Source organism: Diaphorina citri, unplaced genomic scaffold (assembly GCF_000475195.1).
Source record: "Diaphorina citri unplaced genomic scaffold, Diaci psyllid genome assembly version 1.1 scaffold2528, whole genome shotgun sequence".
Taxonomy (NCBI): domain Eukaryota; kingdom Metazoa; phylum Arthropoda; class Insecta; order Hemiptera; family Psyllidae; genus Diaphorina; species Diaphorina citri.
The window spans coordinates 5,466-26,870 of NW_007379948.1; the positions used below are offsets into that span (position 1 = coordinate 5,466).

Sequence of the window (21,405 nt, forward strand, 5' to 3'; positions counted from 1 at the left end):
TCAAGGATCATAATTGGTTCTTTTCAAATGCAATCACATCTACTGAACTTGGTAACATTAGGTAAATTAAAAAATAATGTTAAATAATACATGCAAGGTAGTAACCTGGTAATACTAATTTAAGAGATAATATCAATTCTTATAGACGTACTTAAGTACTTAGATGTTAATAATTAAAGCGGATTTTAATATCCTACCTATTATGAAGTGCATAAGTTAGTTCACCGTCTTAAAAGGAATATTCCAGTATTCCAATTCCAAAGAAAAAAGTCGATTATTTTATATGAAGCTGATGGTCTCTCAATTCACATCAATAACCATTCACATTAGAGGAATGGAACCCAAAAGTAGAAGTAACTTCAAATGTTTACAATTTAATTCTTCTACGCGGTGGTAAGGTTTTGTTATCCCAAGCAAGAAAACGCAACAACAGCCTCAACCGTACAACAAATAGGGCCGCTCACTTCTATTTACTTATGACTAGAAACACTAAAAGGCACTAGAGTGACAAACTTAAATGTATGCCAAACATATACCATATCACACAGATGCTTACCAATTCACGCAGAGCAGGGTTAAAAACCAAGGGTTTGAAAAATATGTCCCCAAACAAGCCCAATGCTATCATACCAAGTACCTCTAGCCCAACTAAGCGCTACATATACATAGCTTACTTCTACTACTAGTTTTAGACTTTTAGATAGTACCAATCACCATTGTAGGATATACCTACCAGCTTACTGCTTACCTTCTAACTAACAGAACTCAACTTGCAAATCTGGTGGATAGTTTTGTCTCACGCTTTGGTATACCAGTTGATAGGTACCATAGGAGCAAGTAGGTACCGTGCGGAGAATGTCCTTGTAACTGGATTACGACGCAAAACATTGGCATTACTTATCACGCCAGCTTTCATGGAACATTATTTTTTGTCTTTTTTTTTATTTTTTACTGAGTTGCATTCCTCATTGAGAACTTGAGTTATAATAAGGTATGTTTTATCTTTACTGTCTGTTATGTAGCAGGTAGGTAGGTATCTCAGAAAAAAATAATATGAATGAGTAATAACTAATAAAAAATAGCTAAGAAATGCAGTTAACTTAACACAGCATGGTAAATTATTAGCCGCAGGTAGGTCCCATGATATTTCTATCTGGCCATTTTTTTATCTACTTTTTTTTTGGCTATTTTGGTCATTTTCTTATTTCCTATCGATGGCTTTTAACTTACCTAGTAGGTACTCGATATTGCCGTTTCATATGTAAAATAGTTCAAGTTTTAATTGTAGGTATATGCAATATTATTTCTTTATTAAACTACATTCTATATGACCGCTATAACCCTATTCTTAAAGAAACTAAAGAAGCTAAAACCTTAAAAAAAAGGCGTGGCTTGTCCCTATAGGGAGAGAACTAAAATGCCCAAAAGTGGCCCGCCAGTGAGGAGTGGGAAAATTGCGTTTTCAAATTCTTGCATAGCAGCTGGCCCACATTGTAGATTTTTTAGGATTGGACCAACCACACGTGGTATACAGAATGGGTCCGCGGCGGAAGAATCTTCTGACACTGCGTTCGTCTGTTTATTTGTTGTTATCAGTGTATCAGTGCAGGAGGTGGCATGGATAAGAACACAATCTCACGGATTAACTCCAATTTTACATCTATTGGTGCTAGGCCTGACTAACCCTAACTTGTTTAATTCAAATTGATAGTGAGCGATGAATAGATTAAATAAAGTGAGACAGACACAGAGAAACGTTCAATTATGAGAGAACAAAAGCGAGGAATTGCATAACAATTTGAAACAAATCCAAAAGTAAGTGAAAGGTGGAACTTCGCTACTTGCTTATTACTAATATCCAATATTATATGTAGCTGCTTATTACATTCCCTTCAACAAAGAAATTCGCTATTTGAACAAGTGTGCTTTGTGTCTGAAAATATGATTGAAATAAAAACTTTTGTATTATCAATATTCACTGTACATACAGGATAAATAAGTAGATGATGATACTTAATCAATTATTAGAATATTCTTACTTAAAAGTTTTCTCCAACAAGTGGTCATTCCATAGAATGCAAGATTAGTTTTAGGGATTTTTTCTCTATTATCAATATACTTTATTTTGTTGGAAAACACAGGGTAGTCGCAGGTTTTTTACTGCCTTGTTGAGGTTTCGTTTCAGTGGTCCATCGTGTAAGTACTTCTCAGAAAGCTCAGGGCGTTGGCATGTAGGTCTGCACACCTAGGACTCACTGGGATTTTGTAACAATGAATGATCTTTACTCGGCATGCCTTCTCTCCTTGGCAATCATTCAAGTATCCACTAACATTGCCTGTATTGGAACTTCACACAAGAACATCATGACCATTGGAAAAAGAGAGGAGTTGTATTTGAAAAACCATCCTGTTCTTTTGGAACGCTATAAAAGACACGAGATGCTGGTATAGCACATCATTTATGAATACCAACGTTGGATGCTAGGTTGTCAAATTTGGAAGGACCATCCTTATGCAGGTAAGAAATTATTTGGTTCTTTCACATTTCAATGTTATTCTTCTTGTTAAGTAACACGGAATGGTTGTTATGAGAGTGAGGACTGAAAATCATGGGTTTGAAATTGACACCTAAGGCATGGAAGTTCATCTTTTCGGTATTGGTAAGATTGATCACATCCATATAGGGCTACAAGGTCAGTCTTAATAGGTTGATTAAGTGATGTGTGAGAGGTGAGTTGGTGGGATTGTAAGTTGTCACTGATGTTTTTTTTTTTTTTTTTTTTTCCTTTTGTATCCCAAGGACTCTATGAAGGAGAAGGCCAAGTCTAATGTTGCGAGATCCAGACTTATCAAGCATGTCATGGTGTGAGAGATTTCGAGCATTTTGTTGACAGACCTACCATTCAGACCTACGCTCACCTGCCTATACAACGAAAACATGGCTAATCCAATCTCAAAGGTAAGGAGGTACCATACAGACGTAGGTGCATGGCCTTAGTAAAATAGTACAGACTCACACATATTTTTCTTTTCTTCTCACATGTTCTAAGTCTTTAAAAATCAGTAAAAAATAATAATAATAATAATAATAAAAAAACAACACAGACAGACAGACACACCAATGCTGCAAAGGTGCCTAGGGTAAGAATATAAAGTAGTTCATCAATATCTTAAATTATTTCAAATAATTTTGCTTAACAGAGAAATGAGTGGAATAACAGTATTACCTAAAATTATTTAGTCTTATTTCTTCCCCCAGGAAATGAGTGAAAACAAGTAAGGCAGATAATGACCCCAGCTTTTACATCTGGAAAACTGAAACAAATGCCACAGTCTTGTTGCGAGGCCAGTGTGGAAAACAGATGGAAGGAATATTTTGACAGTTAATATTACTGAAGTGAGGAGACATCGAAGATTACAATTACAACTGCCTATGTCACTGACAGTTGTAATCTTCCATGTCTAATCCAAAGGACCAATATGATTTTCCCTCAAGAGGTGGTTGATAAAAGAAACTGTAAACAATAGAGGTTTTAATCATCCCAAAATCGAAGAGAGAGAAGAAAGACGGATAGAAAGAAAGTCAGCTGTTAAGCCAAAGAACAGCCGAGTCAGAGCTGTTTAGCATACAGTTTGCCCTGGGTAGGACTCGCGACCTAGCGCACAAACGCGGTCCTTCTCCAATTTTAACTAGGCTGGCTAGGGAGACCAACGAGTAAAAGGGATTTTTCAGGTTTCATCCTAGCAGTATAAACAGATTACTTATATTTTATGTATTTTTCCAGGTAAATCCAAAGCTGGAGCTTGAGCTGAAAAGACTTCCTGGCAGATTCACAACTGGACAGTCATAGCAACATGCGCATTTGGCGTTGAATTTGGCGTTGAGTCCAATTCGATCAAATTCCCCGAATCGGAACTTATCTGTGTGATGGCCAAATTCGGGGACATACCCGTCTACAAGAGAGTGATCCTGTTCATGATTATCGTATTCATACCCATGTTTGCCCGCTTTATTCCGCTCTCGTTATTCAACTCGAGAGTGATGGAATATCTGGTCGCACTGTCGAAGAAAGTTGCCCATATGAGAAAAACTGAGGGCGTGCGGTAAGTTTACGAGTGTTTCTGTACTGGAATAGAAGAAAATCGTACGCGTCATATTTCCTTACGTATAGAAATCCGTGTAAGTGAACACTATCGCATGAAGGACTACATTACTAAACTCTCAATATGAGGAATGTCTCGCTAGTCGCTAGAAGTAGAGAAGTTTGTTATAAGTAGGTATGTACCTATGAAACTGGGCATTTCGTATTGAAATTAGGTACCTCCTACAAAATCTCGCATCCAAGTACTTCTTACTTCTTAGAACAAATGGGTCTCTTATGCGATTCAACCTTCAAAATGTGTTCTCATTTTAGGAAGAACAATCCCTGTCTTAAGCAGTGGCATCTCTAAACCACATTTTCTTTAAAAATGTTACATGATGTAGGCTGATGTTTAGCTACCCTTCATAGGAGGTCAACATGGATTTTAAATGAATTCATTTTTTCTTCCACACAGGAGGAACGATTTCCTTCAGCTGATGGTCGAACACCAAGACGATTCCAACGCCCCTAGCGACGACGTTATCAAAGTCAAAACCGTCACCGTCGGCGAAAACGGCGAAACCAAACAAAAGGTCTTCCTATCCGAAGACACAGTGACAGCACAGTCTATTCTATTTCTCATAGCGGGGTACGAGACGTCTAGTACTCTGCTCATGTTCGCGTCGTATCAGTTGAGCTTGAATGTGGACATCCAGGATAAACTGCGCGCTCATGTGAATGAGATATTGGACAAGCATGGTGGGAAATGTACGTACGAGGCCCTGCAGGATATGAGCTATCTGGAAATGGTACTCAATGGTAAGTTACCTCAGCACAGGGCCGTATATAGGGGGTCTCTCGGCCGCTCCCTCGACAAAATCCTGGACTTGCCTCAGTAGTTTATTATTATTATTATTTTAGGATTTTTTTTTTTTTTGAAGAGGTTTGGCAGAGGGAGCTGTAACTGCCAAGGTCTTATCATCCCGAAATCGAAGAGAGAAGGAAGACAGGATAGGAGAAAGCCAGCCGTTCCGAGAACGAACATTATCCTTATTTTAGGAAAATGACCTGATACCAGCATTTGATACCAACCAACCTAAATTTTAGCGCGCCTGCCTTGTTACCCCTAAATCGCGGGTTCGATTCCTGCCCGAGGCGTAGTTTATCCTAAGCAAATTTCCTCCGCTATTTCGGGCCGATACGGCCTCCGTTGATACAGGATACAGTTCCCTCTATCAAACCTACCTTAACCAGCGGCGATATCACGTTGAATGCTCCAGTTTCCCACGGTTCACTGAAGTTAAGCACTGTTGCGCGTGGTTAGTACCTAGATGGTTGATCATTTGGGGAATCGCGTGCTGCTGGATTCCTGGCTGCAGTCAACCTGGGTGAGGTTAAATTGAGGCGGGTAGCTTATCGCCGAATGGTGTGTAAACCCCCGTCACGAGAAACCTTAGTTGTTAAACGTGACGTCAAACCCCTATATACCTACCCAAAACCTACCTTGATTTTATCCACTTTTCAGAAACCCTCCGCATGCATCCGTCAGTAGCCCGGGTAGATCGTCATTGTACCTTAGACTATACACTTCCTGATACCAACATTGTTATTCGTGCCGGGGAAAGTGTCAATGTTCCCATCATGGGGCTCCACTATGACCCAAAGTACTATCCTGACCCATACAAGTTTGACCCCGACCGATTCCTACCCGAGGAAAAGGCAAAACGATCCCCCTATGTGTTTCTGCCGTTTGGTGCGGGACCACGAAATTGCATAGGTAATACAACCTGGATTTTTTCAGTAAAAATTAATGGAAAAGAGGAGAAAACCTGGGGTATAAAGATGGGTGTTTCCCCGCCGTTCTGATAAACGTTCTATCGCTAAGGCCATATGAAACAAAGACCAATCAAATTTGGTATATTCATCTCGCGGTTGTTATGTAACAGTAATAGTCGGAAATTTACTCATTTGTTACCTTTAGCTTGGGTAGATAGGTACAATACATATGTTATACCGTCCTATTAGCTAGATAACGACCTTTTAGAAGAGTTATGTCTTGGTATTTTAACTCCGCCCTCTGGTTAGTATTTTTGTAATGGCAGCAAAAATTAGTGAACTCATTCCTCTAATTCCACTATTTGAGTTCTTTTCTTCTGCTTTTTGGACCTGCGGAATTTTGCATGTTGGACTAACTTGCATGGGTAGAGACGTAGAGAGATACCTAATACTAATGCAGGTAAGTTGTAAGTCCTTGAACTTTTCTGTAAATAGAAGGCACCTCCAATAATTATTCTACAACCAAACTTCACAATATTATTTAGCAATTCTTTTCACCAACTCGTTACACCTATAGTTCTGTTTATAACCTATAGCTTATAACTTATCTAGGCGCACGGCAGTGCGCCAGGCCAAGTTCCGGCCTGAGCACGCCAGTGTGTATAGTTCTGTTTACTGTAAAGTTCACATTGAAACTTTGATGAAAACATTCTTCACTGTGCAGACAACAAAATGATTACCAGTAATTTATTACACACACGCCCACAATCTGTGAGTACTACCTAATCAAAAATATTATTGAACCTTTCATTATCTTAATCCTTAACAGGGTTTAAGATATTGGTACGTAGGTACATATGTATTACGTAAAGTTCTGTTTACTGTAAACTCTGTAAAGTTCACATTGAGACTTTATGAAAACATTCTTCACTGTGCAGACAACAAAATGATTACCAGTAATTTATTACACACACGCCCACAATCTGTGAGTACTAATCAAAAATATTATTGAACCTTTCATTATCTTAATCCTTAACAGGGTTTAAGATATTGGTACGTAGGTACATATGTATTACGTAACACTGCCAATTTTATCTCACCTAGCATAAATTCGCATGCAATTTGAAATTTTATAAATAATATTTTAAGGAAAAGGAATTTCAATGATAAAATCACCTTGTTGGCTGATTTGATTCTAACATATATTCTGTGATTTAATTTTGCCCAGGATCTAAGGTGGGATGGCCACCCAATTGTCCTGGAAAGCTGTATCAGACTTTCAGTTTGGTGAATTTGTCCCTATTTTTAAACTCAGGCCTTCTTACACTACTTGCTAAAGTACTTACATTATATCTGTAAGACGGACGCACACAACATCCGTCTTCGAAACCAAAAACCTCTAATTTCTGTCCCAACTGGGGGAAAAAACAGGCCATCCATGTTGCGTCCACGGTAGGTACATGCTCATTTTTAGTTCTGTCCTATACCTAAAGAGCAAGAAGAACAAAATAAGATCTTGTGAGCAGAGAATGGCAGAGATCTCAAAGCTCAATTGGCGATTGAATGGAATGTACAAGAATTCCTCGACACCGTGCTTGTTTAAGATTTAATTTGCATTAAACCTCGTCACATCAACAAAAAAAAGGTTTGTTCCAGGACTCGAACCAGCAAGAAGTCGAACTGATGCTCGACTCAGTTATATGTACCTAGAATCGAATGAGAATTTCTGGCTAGAGTATTACTTGTTGTTTGTACACACATCACTTTCTCTTGGACGCAAAGTTCTCTAACTTGACTTGGACGAATCAGTTTTTTTAGTCGAGTTGAATGTTTCGCGTGGTACCTACCTACCTAGTTCTTCTCTAACTGTAAATTATTCTTGTATAATACCCTACGAGATTACGTTTCGATTACAGTGATTATTATTACATAAAGTTTTATTGTGTTTTCTAGTGATATTTTCTCGTGTAAAATCATGTACAACTGCTGTGGGTTTTCATCGTAGTGTTTAGGTACATTAATTAAGTAGATACTTTTCAAATTGATTGAATAGTGTCCATTAGGAATTTATTGAATTTTACAAATAACTCATTCAGCATATTAGTCATTCGACGGAAATTGTTAATTGATTTCTTCCTCTCCTCAAAGTCCTCAATCATCGGAAGATAAATAACATTTGCCATAAAACTTATGGTTACCGACAGTCATGGGATATTAGCTATTCATTCGACAAAGGTCGACACTCGACACGGCTGTTCCTATCTTGCGATGCGTGCTAAGTCCTCATCCTCTATTTCCAGGCATTGATAAAATGCAAAACTAGTTAGTCATTCGTAGTGTTAATCTTGTAGTGTTTTGTGTTTTACTGTTCTGCTTTTTAGAAGGTTTTGTAGGATTTTCATTTTATAGTGGACGAAATAAATTAAAATAAAGTTAGGTAGTAGGCTAGAATTTATACTTACGTATTTGATGTCAGCGATTTGTTTTCAAAACTATGTTACGTCTATACCTATTTTAATGTTTTTTTTCTCTTTCTTTTTCGACTTTTATTTATACTTACGTATTTGATGTCAGCGATTTGTTTTCAAAACTATGTTACGTCTATACCTATTTTAATGTTTTTTTCTCTCTCTTTTTCGACTTTCTAGTTTTCAATGTCTGTTGTCTGCTTAGCTAATGCAGTCAACGTCAGACGTTAGGAGCCCAATAGGATCTTGGGAAAAATGGACCAACATAAAGCCCACATGAGACTGTAAAATCGGGAGTAACTCGATAGGATTTAGATCGATTTACACGTAACCATCGCAACGGTACGTAATGAATCATTGAACTTACAAACCCATTTGGAAAGAGTACAGCCAAGAATTATGTAAATATTGGTGGATGTGCCAAAATTAATGACCATTTCTTGAATTCGAAATATTTTTTTACTTGTAGTCAAACAAACTAGGTACCTATTTCTACTTTTGCTAGTCAAACAAATACCTACGTCTTGACCGTTGATTCTTATAATCTTAGAGTACCCTAATTGAGCACTTATATTTATGTGATCAAATTTTCAAATAAATGAGGATAAAATGTCAAGCTCGGGCTGGGTTTTAACCCACGCCCCCCTGTTTACCAGGCGAACGCCTTCACCACTACGCCACCGAGGCAGGCCTTTTCAACTTTGGTGACACACAGTCCTCTTTGAAGGGAACAGCGGACAAGTCTCAGAACCAGTTCATATTATTGCCATAATGAATATAGCACATATGTAGGTATAGTAGACATAAGAGTAGGTACTCTACATATTATATCTATACACTTTACCTACAGATGTATGTATAACGTATCGATATAGGGTAAGTGTACCATTTATTCGCCCACCTAAGGGTTTTTCCAGACAAAAACACTTATATCTCTGGTCCTAATTCTTTTGGAATAGGTATAAGTACCTATTAGGAGTAAGGTATTTGCACCAGACATAACATTAGCCAGGGGGCAGTCTCCTCACGAGGTGTTGATAAACCTGAATAATATCTATGATTTTGCCATTAAAAATTTAGCCAATTAGACAACCTATTACCTATTGTATGTACTTATTTTATACTTACTTTCTTTGAAGACAGACAGAAAAGGATCAGAGTAAAAGGGATACTATTACATAGGTAGTGCTGATAGTGGCCACTATACCTACTACACTCACGCGCAAAGAAGAAGAAACAAAAATTGAGATAAAATAAATAATAATTATCTATGATTTTACCATTAAAAATTTAGCCTACCAGCCTAGTTAGCTTAGTTGGTAGTGCGTCTGCCTTTTGTAAGCGCTAGGCTGCGGGTTCGATTCCCGCCCGGGGCGGATTTTATCCTGATGGGATAATGTTCGTTCTCGGAACGGCTGGCTTTCTCCTAGCCTGTCTTCCTTCTCTCTTCGATTTTGGGACGATAAGACCATAGCAGTTACAGTTCCCTCTGCTATATCAAGAGACATTGCTAATATGGGACTAATCAGTCCACTTGGCCGCCTTCTCCAAGCTCCAGCAGCCAACGCTTTAGCTTGCAATAGTAAAAGCTGACTTGTAACAGCAAAATCTGCCTAGCAGGGAAACGGTTGCAACAGCAATATCTCCCTAGCAACAGCAAAATATGACTAGCAACAGTTCCAGCAGCAAACGCTCTGTCTTGCAACAGCAAAAGATTTTCTACTTCAGAACCCTTCTTGAACGTAAACCATAACAATAAGAACTAGGGACTTCAAGCAATACCTACCTATAACCAACTCTGAGTCCAGTGAATTTCCTTCAGAAGCTTGCGGCGTGCATCAAATTGGTGGAGACACCACTTTACGTAAACGGTCCAACACTATATCAAGAGACATTGCTAATATGGGACTAATCAGTCCACTTGGCCGCCTTCTCCAAGCTCCAGCAGCCAACGCTTTAGCTTGCAATAGTAAAAGCTGACTTGTAACAGCAAAATCTGCCTAGCAGCCCAACGGTTGCAACAGCAATATTTCCCTAGCAACAGCAAAATATGACTAGCAACAGTTCCAGCAGCAAACGCTCTGACTTCCAACAGTGACAACAGCTAATAAAGATCTGTCTTGCAACAGCAAAAGATTTTCTACTTCAGAACCCTTCTTGAAAGTAAACCATAACAATAAGAACTAGGGACTTCAAGCAATACCTATAACTAGGCTTTCCAAATATCCAAAATGTCGATTCGGGACTCTCCGCGAACATAATTGCCAAATCCGCGAACATAATCGCAAAATCCGCGAACATAATCGCCAAATCCGCGACCATAATCGCCAAATCCGCGAACAAAATCGCCAAATCTGCGAACAAAATCACCAAATCCGCGAACATGATCGCGAAATCCGCGAACATAATCGCGAAATCCGCGAGCATAATCGCAAATCATTGAAGAATTATGTAAATATTGGTGGATGTGCCAAAATTAATGACCATTTCTTGAATTCGAAATATTTTTTTTTACTGGTAGTCAAACAACTAGGTATTTCTACTTTTGGTAGTCAAACAAATACCTAGGTACCTCTCGACCGTTGATTCTTATAATCTTAGAGTACCTAATTGAGCACTTATATTTATGTGATCAAATTTTCAAATAAATGAGGATAAAATGTCAAGCTCGGGCTGGGTTTTAACCCACGCCCTCCTGTTTACCAGGCGAACGCCTTCACCACTACGCCACCGAGGCAGGCCTTTTCAAATTTGGTGACACACAGTCCTCTTTGAAGGGAACAGCGGACAAGTCCCAGAACCAGTTCATATGATTGCCATAATGTATAGCACATAGGCAGTAGACATAAGAGTACTCTACATATTATATCTATACAGTTTACCTACAGATGTATGTATAACATATTGATATAGGTATAAGTACCTATTAGGAGTAAGGTATTTGCACCAGACATAACATTAGCCAGGGGGCAGTCTCCTCACGAGGTGTTGATAAACCAGACCCTATTACATAGTGCTGATAGTGGCCACTATACCTACTACACTCACGCGCAAAGAAGAAGAAACAAAAATTGAGATAAAATAAATAATATCTATGATTTTACCATTAAAAATTTAGCAAATTAGACAACCTATTACCTATTGTATGTACTTATTTTATACTTACTTTCTTTGAAGACAGACAGAAAAGGATCAGAGTAAAAAGGATGGAAATATTGGAAATAAATGCAAACTGTACCTACCTACCAAATTTTTTGCTCTTGAGTGTACAAATGTACCCATATATGACAGGTTTTAATATACCAGTGTTACAACTTTACTGAGCTTTCGTGCAAAATTTTGCCCACGGCTTTGTCGCGGGATTTCAATGATGAACCTCTGAAGTTAAGCAATGTCGAGTGTGGTAAGCATTTGGATGAGTTATGGGTCTGGCCCAAAATTTTGCCCGCGGCTTTGTCGCGGGATTTCAATGATGAACCTCTGAAGTTAAGCAATGTCGAGTGTGGTAAGCATTTGGATGAGTTATGGGTCTGGCGACGTTATGTGCTGCTCGTGTCTCTATGGGAGCAAAGAGATGATAATAGGTTCTGTGCTATAGTCAATGGTGGTGCAGAGCGCTACCACGCTCCAATAGACACCATAGTAAATATTTATTTAATAATAATAAAATTACGAAAATTTGGTGTTCTTAAAAATTCGAGCTGGATTGTGAATTTGGTTGGATATCAGAAAATTCCTGACCAAGATCCTATTGGGGATGGAAATATTGGAAATAAATGCAAACTGTACCTAATATGTATGTACCTACCTACCAAATTTTTTGCTCTTGAGTGTACAAATGTACCCATATATGACAGGTTTTATTATACCAGTGTTACAACTTTACTGAGCTTTCGTGTAAAATTTTGCCCACGGCTTTGTCGCGGGATTTCAATGATGAACCTCTGAAGTTAAGTAATGTCGAGTGTGGTAAGCATTTGGATGAGTTATGGGTCTGGCCACGTTATGTGCTGCCCGTGTCTCTAATGGTCTAATGGGAGCAAAGAGATGATAATAGGTTCTGTGCTATAGTCAATGGTGGTGCAGAGCGCTACCACGCTCCAATAGACACCATAGTAAATTATTAAATATTTATTTAATAATAATGAAATTACGAAAATTTGGTGTTCTTAAAAATTCGAGCTGGATTGTGAATTTGGTTGGATATCAGAAAATTCCTGACCAAGATCCTATTGGGCTCCTAACGTCTGACGTTGACTGCATTAGCTAAGCAGACAACAGACATTGAAAACTAGAAAGTCGAAAAAGAAAGAGAAAAATCTCTTTTATTAAACTACATTCTATAGACCCTATAACCCTATTCTTAAAAGAAACTAAAAAGCTAAAAACCTTAAAAAACGTGGCTTTCTATAGGTAAAACTAGAAATCCAAAATGGCAGCGAGGAGTGGGAAAATTTTCAAATTCTTGCATAAGCTGGCAACATTGTAATTTTTAGGATTGACAACACTGTATAGCAGAATGGTCGCGATCCTAACCAGAGGGCGAAGTTAAAACGCCAAGACATAATTCTTCTAAAAGGTCGGTATCTAGCTAATATCACGGTATAACATATAGGTATGTATTGTATCTACTCTACTCAAGCTAAAGGGAACCAATTGAGTAAATTTCCGACTATTACTGTTACGTAACAACCGCGAGATGAATATACCAAATTTGATTGGTCTTTGTTTCTTATGGCCTTAGCGATGGAACGTTTATCAGGTAGGTACTTCTACATTATCCGATATGTTACATAACACCCTGATCAATGGCCCTGATAGGAGGAAAAGAACACTGAAATGTCCTTTTACTGAATGTCCATGAAGAAGGACATGCTTGATGAGGTGGTCTCAGAATGGAACTGTTTCGATTCCCGGAAAACGAAAAAAATTTCTTTACTCTTAGGGTAACACGGGGCAAAACGGTACCTATTGGTGGATGTGAGAAATGTACCATTAGTGGATGTGCCAAATGTGCAATTCTGCACATCCACCAATTCTCTCTGTCCCTTTCTCTTCTTCCACTTGATAAAAAGAAGGAAACGTTAACAATTTATCACGGATTTCAGGATTCAAATCTTTTAGTTCAATTTTGTATCCCCATTGCAGCTATCTCCTGCAGCCCAGCACTTGCATGTCATAGGTACCTGGGTCTTTAGTCTTGGCACCTTCTTGGTTACCCTCTGATAAGCCCGTATCTTCTTACCCTAAAGGGCTTTAAACTGGGCTACATAAATCACATGCTGAGATCTTCTACTTTGCCAAAAGAGAAAAAAAACATTAAAATAGGTATAGACGTAACATAGTTTTGAAAACAAATCGCTGACATCAAATACGTACGGATAAATACCAGCCTACTACCTAAGTTTATTTTAATTTATTTCGTCCACTATAAAATGAAAATCCTACAAAACCTTCTAAAAAGCAGAACAGTAAAACACAACACTACAAGATTAACACTACGATGAAAACCCACAGCAGTTGTACATGATTTTACACGAGAAAATATCACTAGAAAACACAATAAAACTTTATGTAATAATCACTGTAATCGAAACGTAATCTCGTAGGGTATTATACAAGAATAATTTACAGTTAGAGAAGAACTAGGTAGGTAGGTACCACGCGAAACATTCAACTCGACTAAAAAAACTGATTCGTCCAAGTCAAGTTAGAGAACTTTGCGTCCAAGAGAAAGTGATGTGTGTACAAACAACAAGTAATACTCTAGCCAGAAATTCTCATTCGATTCTAGGTATAACTGAGTCGAGCATCAGTTCGACTTCTTGCTGGTTCGAGTCCTGGAACAAACCTTTTTTTTTTTTGTTGAAAGGTAATCAACCGATGAAAATTGTCCAATAAACGTTCCTATAATTTTATTAATTACGTTGAATTATTCAGAATGGGAGCATGATTTTTTTTCATAATTTTTTATTGACTTGGACTCGAACCACCGACCTCCAGATCCGCGCTAACCACTACACCACCGAGGTTGGTTTTGTGGTAGAAGTACGGGATTGCGTGGCTAGCAGTATGGGATGGTCACCAATCTGAATAGCAACTACGCGCAAAATGGCTGAACTTCAAAGATCCATGGGAAATTGGTTCTTTCAAAGTGCTATCATTGCTGGCTCACTGAACTTGGTTTTTGTCAGTCTATTCTATTTCTCATAGCGGGTTACGAGACGTCTAGTACTCTGCTCATGTTCGCGTCGTATCAGTTGAGCTTGAATGTGGACATCCAGGATAAACTGCGCGCTCATGTGATGCATGTGGTGTGTACATGGAGTTTGTTATCTGGCAGTAGTTAGCTTACTGGCTTACATAACCAACCATGTACTGATAAATCTCAGCTGAGCTGATAGTAATATCGGTAAGCGTCCAATAAACGTTCCTATAATTTTATTAATTACGTTGAATTATTCAGAATGAGAACATGATTTTTTTTATAATTTTTTATTGACTTGGACTCGAACCACCGACCTCCAGATCCGCGCTAACCCCTACACCACCGAGGTTGGTTTTGTGGTAGAAGTACGGGATTGCGTGGCTAGCAGTATGGGATCGTCACCAATCTGAATAGTAACCACGCGCAAAATGGCTGAACTTCAAAGATCCATGGGAAATTGGTTCTTTCAAAGTGCTATCATTGCTGGCTCACTGAACTTGGTTTTTGGAAGGCACATAGGTAAATAGGTAGATAATATTAAATTTACATAAATACATAGTTCATGCATAGGTACCTGTAGATACCTAATATAGTAGGTAGATAATTATTATCAATTCTGTAGGTAGGTAGTGTAGGTACCTACCTTAAGTGTACCTAGGTATGTAAGTAATTAGAAGGGATTTTATATCCTATTATGGAAGTGCATATTTAGAATGGTCACCTCTAAAGGAATTTTATTTTGCCCAAGTGTACCTCCAATAAAATACATAGTTCATGCATAGGTATAGGTACCTGTAGATACCTAATATAGTAGGTAGATATTATCAATTCTGTAGGTAGGTACCTACCTTAAGTGTACCCTAGGTATGTAAGTAATTAGAAGGGATTTTATATCCTACCTATTATGGAAGTGCATATTTAGAATGGTCACCTCTAAAGGAATTTTATTTTGCCCAAGTGTACCTCCAATAACCAAAGTAATAATTCTAGACTATACTCTTCCCGACACCAACATAGTTATACGTGCCGGGGAAAGTGTCAATGTTCCCATCATGGGGCTCCACTATGACCCAAAGTACTATCCTGACCCATACAAGTTTGACCTGTCACCTCTAAAGGAATTTTATTTTGCCCAAGTGTACCTCCAATAACCAAAGTAATAATTCGGTATTAGGGTTTATTATTAGTGAAAGGCTGATTGGTTCTTCTCAATGTCATCACAGGTGCTCAATATCACCATCACATTACCAGAGGATTGAACAAAAGTGGATTGAATAACTGTGCAAATGGGTTAGCAATTAATTCTTCCTAACCTCCGTGGTAAAGTGGGTATCTCCAGGGCCCCCGAGAGAAAATCTGGGCCCGGAGATTGGGCGAAAATTGCTTGCCCTTCAACCTACAAACATTGGAGGCCCCTCGGACTTCCCTATACATTCTAGGTATACCTAAATACATGACTGGTAATATGGCACTAGATCTGAGTCTAAGGGCTTAGGCTTATAATTATGCATACATATAGCCAAGGCTTATAATTATGCATATCTACATATAGCCATATCACACTAGACTTGCACGAATGCACGCCAGAGGCCCCAGGTAAAAAACCAAGGGTTGAAGATAGTCCCCAAACAAGCAATGCTATATCATACCAAGTACCTCTGCCCAACTAAGCTACATACAAGCTTACTTCTACTAACTAGTTTTAGACTTTTAGATATACCATCACCATTTAGATATACCTACCAGCTTACTTCTAACTAAACAGAACTCAACTTGCAAGATCTGGTGGATAGTTTGTCTACGCTTTGGTATAAGTTGATAGGTACCTATACCTAGAGCAAGTACCGTGGAGAAGTCCTTGTACTGGATTACACGAAGAACATTGGCATTACTTATCAGCCAGCTTTATGGAAATTATTTTTTGCTTGTTACTTCTACTAACTAGTTTTAGACTTTTAGATATACCATCACCATTTAGAATTTTAGATATACCTACCAGCTTACTTCTACTAAACAGTAGAACTCAACTTGCAAGATCTGGTGGATAGTTTGTCTACGCTTTGGTATAAGTTGATAGGTACCTACCTAGAGCAAGTACTGTGGAGAAGTCCTTGTACTGGATTACACGAAGAACATTGGCATTACTTATCAGCCAGCTTTATGGAAATTATTTTTTGCTGGTTTTTTGCTCGGACTTTCCTATACATTCTAGGTATACCTAAATACATGACTGGTAAAATGGCACTAGACCTGAGTCTAAGGGCTTAGGCTTATAATTATGCATACATATAGCCATATCACACTAGACTTGCACGAATGCACGCCAGAGGCCCCAGGTTAAAAACCAAGGGTTGAAAATAGTCCCCAAACAAGCAATGCTATCATACCAAGTACCTCTGCCCAACTAAGCTACATATACAAGCTTACTTCTACTAACTAGTTTTAGACTTTTAGATATACCATCACCATTTAGATATACCTACCAGCTTACTGCTTACTTCTAACTAAACAGAACTCAACTTGCAAGATCTGGTGGATAGTTTGTCTACGCTTTGGTATAAGTTGATAGGTACCTAGAGCAAGTAGGTACCGTGGAGAAGTCCTTGTACTGGATTACACGAAGAACATTGGCATTACTTATCAGCCAGCTTTATGGAAATTATTTTTTGCTGGTTTTTTATTTTTACGAGTTGCATTCTCATTGAGAACTTGAGTTATAATAAGGTATTTTTATCTTTACTGTCTGTATGTAGGCAGGTAGGTAGGTATCTCAGAAAAAAAAAATAATAATAATAATAATAATAAAAAATAGCTAAGAATGCAGTTAACACAGCAATGTAGTTATCTAGCCGCAGGTAGGTACCCATATATTTCTATCTGGCCATTTTTTTTATCTACTTTTGCTATTTTGGTCATTTTCTTATTTCTATCTATGATTTATACTTACCATAGGTAGGTACTCGATATTGCCGTTTCAATGAAAAAGTTCAAAGTTTTAATGAAAATTGTAGGTATATGCATATTACTCGCACTTCGTGCTCGGGAGGGGGGCTTCGCCCCCCTCCACCCCCCGGGGAAGTGGGGGTAAAATTTGGAAGCCATCTAGGGTAGAGGTCAGGGACGGTTTTATCACTAGGGGAGCATTGGGTAGCAACATTGAAGAAACAATCGCTCAACGTCGACATTGATTGTCACAGCTAAATCGTTCATTACAACCTTTTGTTATTTACTCAGAAGATTCTATTGTGAGGCCTAACGAGGTTTTTGTATGTATTGACGATACTTTGTATCCTCAGGCAACAGTTCTGGATGCTGTAGATACAACTTTTAAAATAATACATTCTCTCCATGCAGAGGAAAGTACAGATGTGTGGTCAGTAATTCAAAAGGGGTTTTATAATATACATACTCCGTATGATCGTGTAGTTAGTCAGGGTGTGCGAAATGCACTTAGTACATTGGGACTTCTAAAAAAATAACAGAAACACATCTTTCACAATGCCTACTTGTGCTTGTAAAATGTAAAAAAAAAAAAAAAAAAAAAAGCTACATCTCATGGTCTAGCTAGTATCTATATCTCTCAATATTGTTATTACTTATTTTTTTTTTCCTCAGGAAATGGTTGACATCATTGAGATTGGCCTAGAAGATTTGGAAGTCAATAATGAAGTGCTTTTTGATGAATGGTGAGGCACATGGCTATTGGTTGTGAAAGTGTTAAGTGTTTGCTTGATAAGATCAAATCTATAAAGAAAGAAATGTCAGATCAAAAGAAAGCAGAGACATGTGTTAAGTGTTTGCTTGATGGGCCAGACAAACTCACTTGTGACAAATGTAGGAAAAAATACCATCGGTCATGTATTCCAAAGTCCTACGACTTTGTTGGTTCAGATGATGAGGACTTTATGTGTCCAAAATGCAAGAAGCAGGAGGTAAATGATAAAGATGATGATTCCTATTGATTAGAATGAAAATAACGAAAGCAGATCTTTTTCCCCCCTCATTATAACGACCCCCGTACCTTCAACGAGTTCTCGGACATGAATTTCAAAAGCATAGCCTCAAAAACTTCCTTCTACACGAAGTGTATATCTTACCAAATCAGCACGGAACACCGCGACGCAATCTTGGATATCTACGAAAAGTTGTTAACCTTCTGCGTTGTTGCCTTCCACGACACACACTGGCACGTCGTCCACGATTGTGCATACCAATCCAACCAATGCCGATGTGCCTTCATCCAACGCATCGCAGCCCACCTTGGACCCCGAGTCGGACGACGAACTATTCCACGGTTCCTCTTTACCATCCAGTATGCAACCAATACCCTGCACTATTTTCAAAAGGGAAGCAGACAAGTCGATTACCTTCAAATCGGAAGGCAACAATGCACACGATACGATAGTAAAACTCGACTGTTACAATTACTCAGCATGCCAGGGGTTAGCCAAGGAAAATTGGTGGAAGACAGCCAGTTTCCGGACGACGTTCTCTGTTTCCTCCGCTGCTCCGATGGGACAGACAATTCTGCAACTGCAACGACAGATCGGGAAAGCGTTCAAGCGGGGGGAGTTGGGAAAGTTATCCGGGCCCGAAGTACGGGAGCAAAAATCCTACAATTTCTTCGGCAACACCCCACAGCGCCGTTGAAACTGATTTTTCAAACCTTTAGCAGATCAAATGGCAATGAAAAGAAAACTTTCTAATATGATGTACGATGAGAAAATTCAATTGAAAGATTATTTTATCAAATTTGAAAATGTTATACGAGACTTGAAGGACTCTGGTATCGTGATGGAAGAGAAAGAGATTATTTGTAATCTTCTCATGTCTATGCCTAAATCTTATGACACTGTAACGGCAACTCTTGAAACAATGGGAGGAATGGGACAAGAGGTAAGTCTTGATTTTGCTCGATACCTTAACTCTCGTCGGGCCTCTCATTTTATACCTGTTACTTGCAGAAAAATGAGAGAACTTGCCAAAATTCTTCGACCCGAACGTTGTTTCGACATGGAACCAAACCATGGTTCGATTCCAAGCTTATTGCTAAAAATGATGGTCTTATATTGAAATTTGGTGCTCAATACCTTAACTCTCGTCGGGCCTCTCATTTTATACCAGTTACTTGCAGAAAAATGAGAGAACTTGCCAAAATTCTTCGACCCGAACGTTGTTTCGACATGGAACCAAACCATGGTTCGATTCCAACGTCTGTATGTTATGCGCGAGTCTCCCCTCGCGTCAAATAACGATGGAAAGAGCATCATCCTCACTAGTAGGAATGTTCAGCACGGACTTGTATCCGTCCGCACATCTCTCAACACCGTGGAGCTATCCGATGATCTCTCAACACCGTGGAGCTATCCGATGGACTCCGTCACGCCGTGAATGACAATCATCTTAAATACTGGTGTCTTTGTCCCCTAGAGGAGACGTTTGGACTCTGATTTGTACATTTTTGTACACTTGATTTATTATGGTTTTCGTATTTTTGTGTTTCAGGGGATCAAAGATTTTCCAGTTTTCTTCTTTCACAATTCAATGGGGATGTATCTGATTTGGAATTATCAGAAGAAGACGATCAAGATGCTGATCCTACATTTACAGTGCATCAGAATCAGATTGAGCCATCTTCTGAAGATGAGAGTGATGATCAGGTCAGGGAGAACAGGAAAATGTAGAGTCTTCCGAAGCTGGAGGACAACAACCCTCCAGGCGCATATATTGGAGAAGAGGGGATTTTGAACCAGCACCACCAGCACCTCCACCAGCCTCCAACCAGCACCCTCCTGTAATTTTTTCTGCTTTTGATTATTTTTCTAAATATGTCCCATCAGATATATTTGAAAAGCTTGTAACTTTTACCAATCAAAGGTAGATTTCGATTTCGCCATTTCAGCTGCATGGATAGAATACAGACAAGATATAATTCAGTTGAACGTTCCCCGACGTGATATAAAGGACATTCTAGATTTTCGCACTGAAATCGAAGAACATCTAATGAATAATGCAAATGCTGGAGACTCTGATTCATCGGACTTAGATGATGAAGACAGGCAACCCCCACAGAAGAAAGCTCGAGCTAGAGTACCACTACCCTCTGAACAACTCAGAAAAAAATCTGTGCTACTTTCTCTTCTCTCTTTTCTCATTTTCAATTTCCTACTCTTTGGTTGGGTATAATACGAGTAGGTAGCTATATGCACCTACATATCTACTCATATGATGGTAGGAATAATACATTGGGTATGTCTACCTACCCATATCATAAGTATATATAAGTAGATAGATAAGATGTATACCTCAAACAATAGGTGTGTACAGTGTGTACAAAATGACTGTCCCATGTTCCAGCCTTTAAGCAGGAAAAAAAAACTTTCAAGAGTAAAATTGGGTAGAAATTCGTTCCACTTTGATTTAGAAGTGATTCTTTTTACGTCCCTACTCGAACTCGAACCCCCGTCCTTTCTAGCAGTTGTACAATATTTTGGCAACACTGTATGTATAGAATTATAGATAGTATAGGGTAGTAACTAGGGATTAGATAGCAGTTGTACAATATTTTGGTAACACTGTATGTATAGAATTATAGATAGTATAGGGTAGTAACTAGGGATTAGATAGCAGTTGTACAACATTTTGGCAACACTGTATGTATAGAATTATAGATAGTATAGGGTAGTAACTAGGGATTAGATAGCAGTTGTACAATATTTTGGCAACAAATTCTTCTAAATAGGTACCTATACAAAGCTCAAATTCTTCGACATACAAAGATGAAATTCTTCAAAAAAGGTGGAAAAAAAACTTGGTCTCATCTCATCTCATATTATTGGTGGCATTTCCTGCAAGAAAGCGTGACAGGCGC

General features: G+C 38.6%; 1 protein-coding gene and 1 pseudogene across 1 annotated transcript in view; both read left to right on the forward strand.

Annotated features, from left to right (window-relative positions):
• LOC103519082 (cytochrome P450 9e2-like) overlaps positions 1 to 3,280 on the forward strand; it is a gene marked incomplete at its 5' end in the record, with an annotated part of 8,739 nt that extends 5,459 nt beyond the window's left edge. The window contains one exon of the mRNA XM_026830690.1: positions 3,260 to 3,280. Within this exon, the coding sequence (XP_026686491.1) occupies positions 3,260 to 3,280 (21 nt within the window). The remainder of the gene's footprint in view (positions 1 to 3,259) is intronic.
• Positions 3,281 to 3,288: 8 nt separating this feature from the next.
• On the forward strand, positions 3,289 to 5,948 carry LOC108253670 (annotated as a pseudogene).
• The last annotated feature ends 15,457 nt before the right edge of the window (positions 5,949 to 21,405 follow it).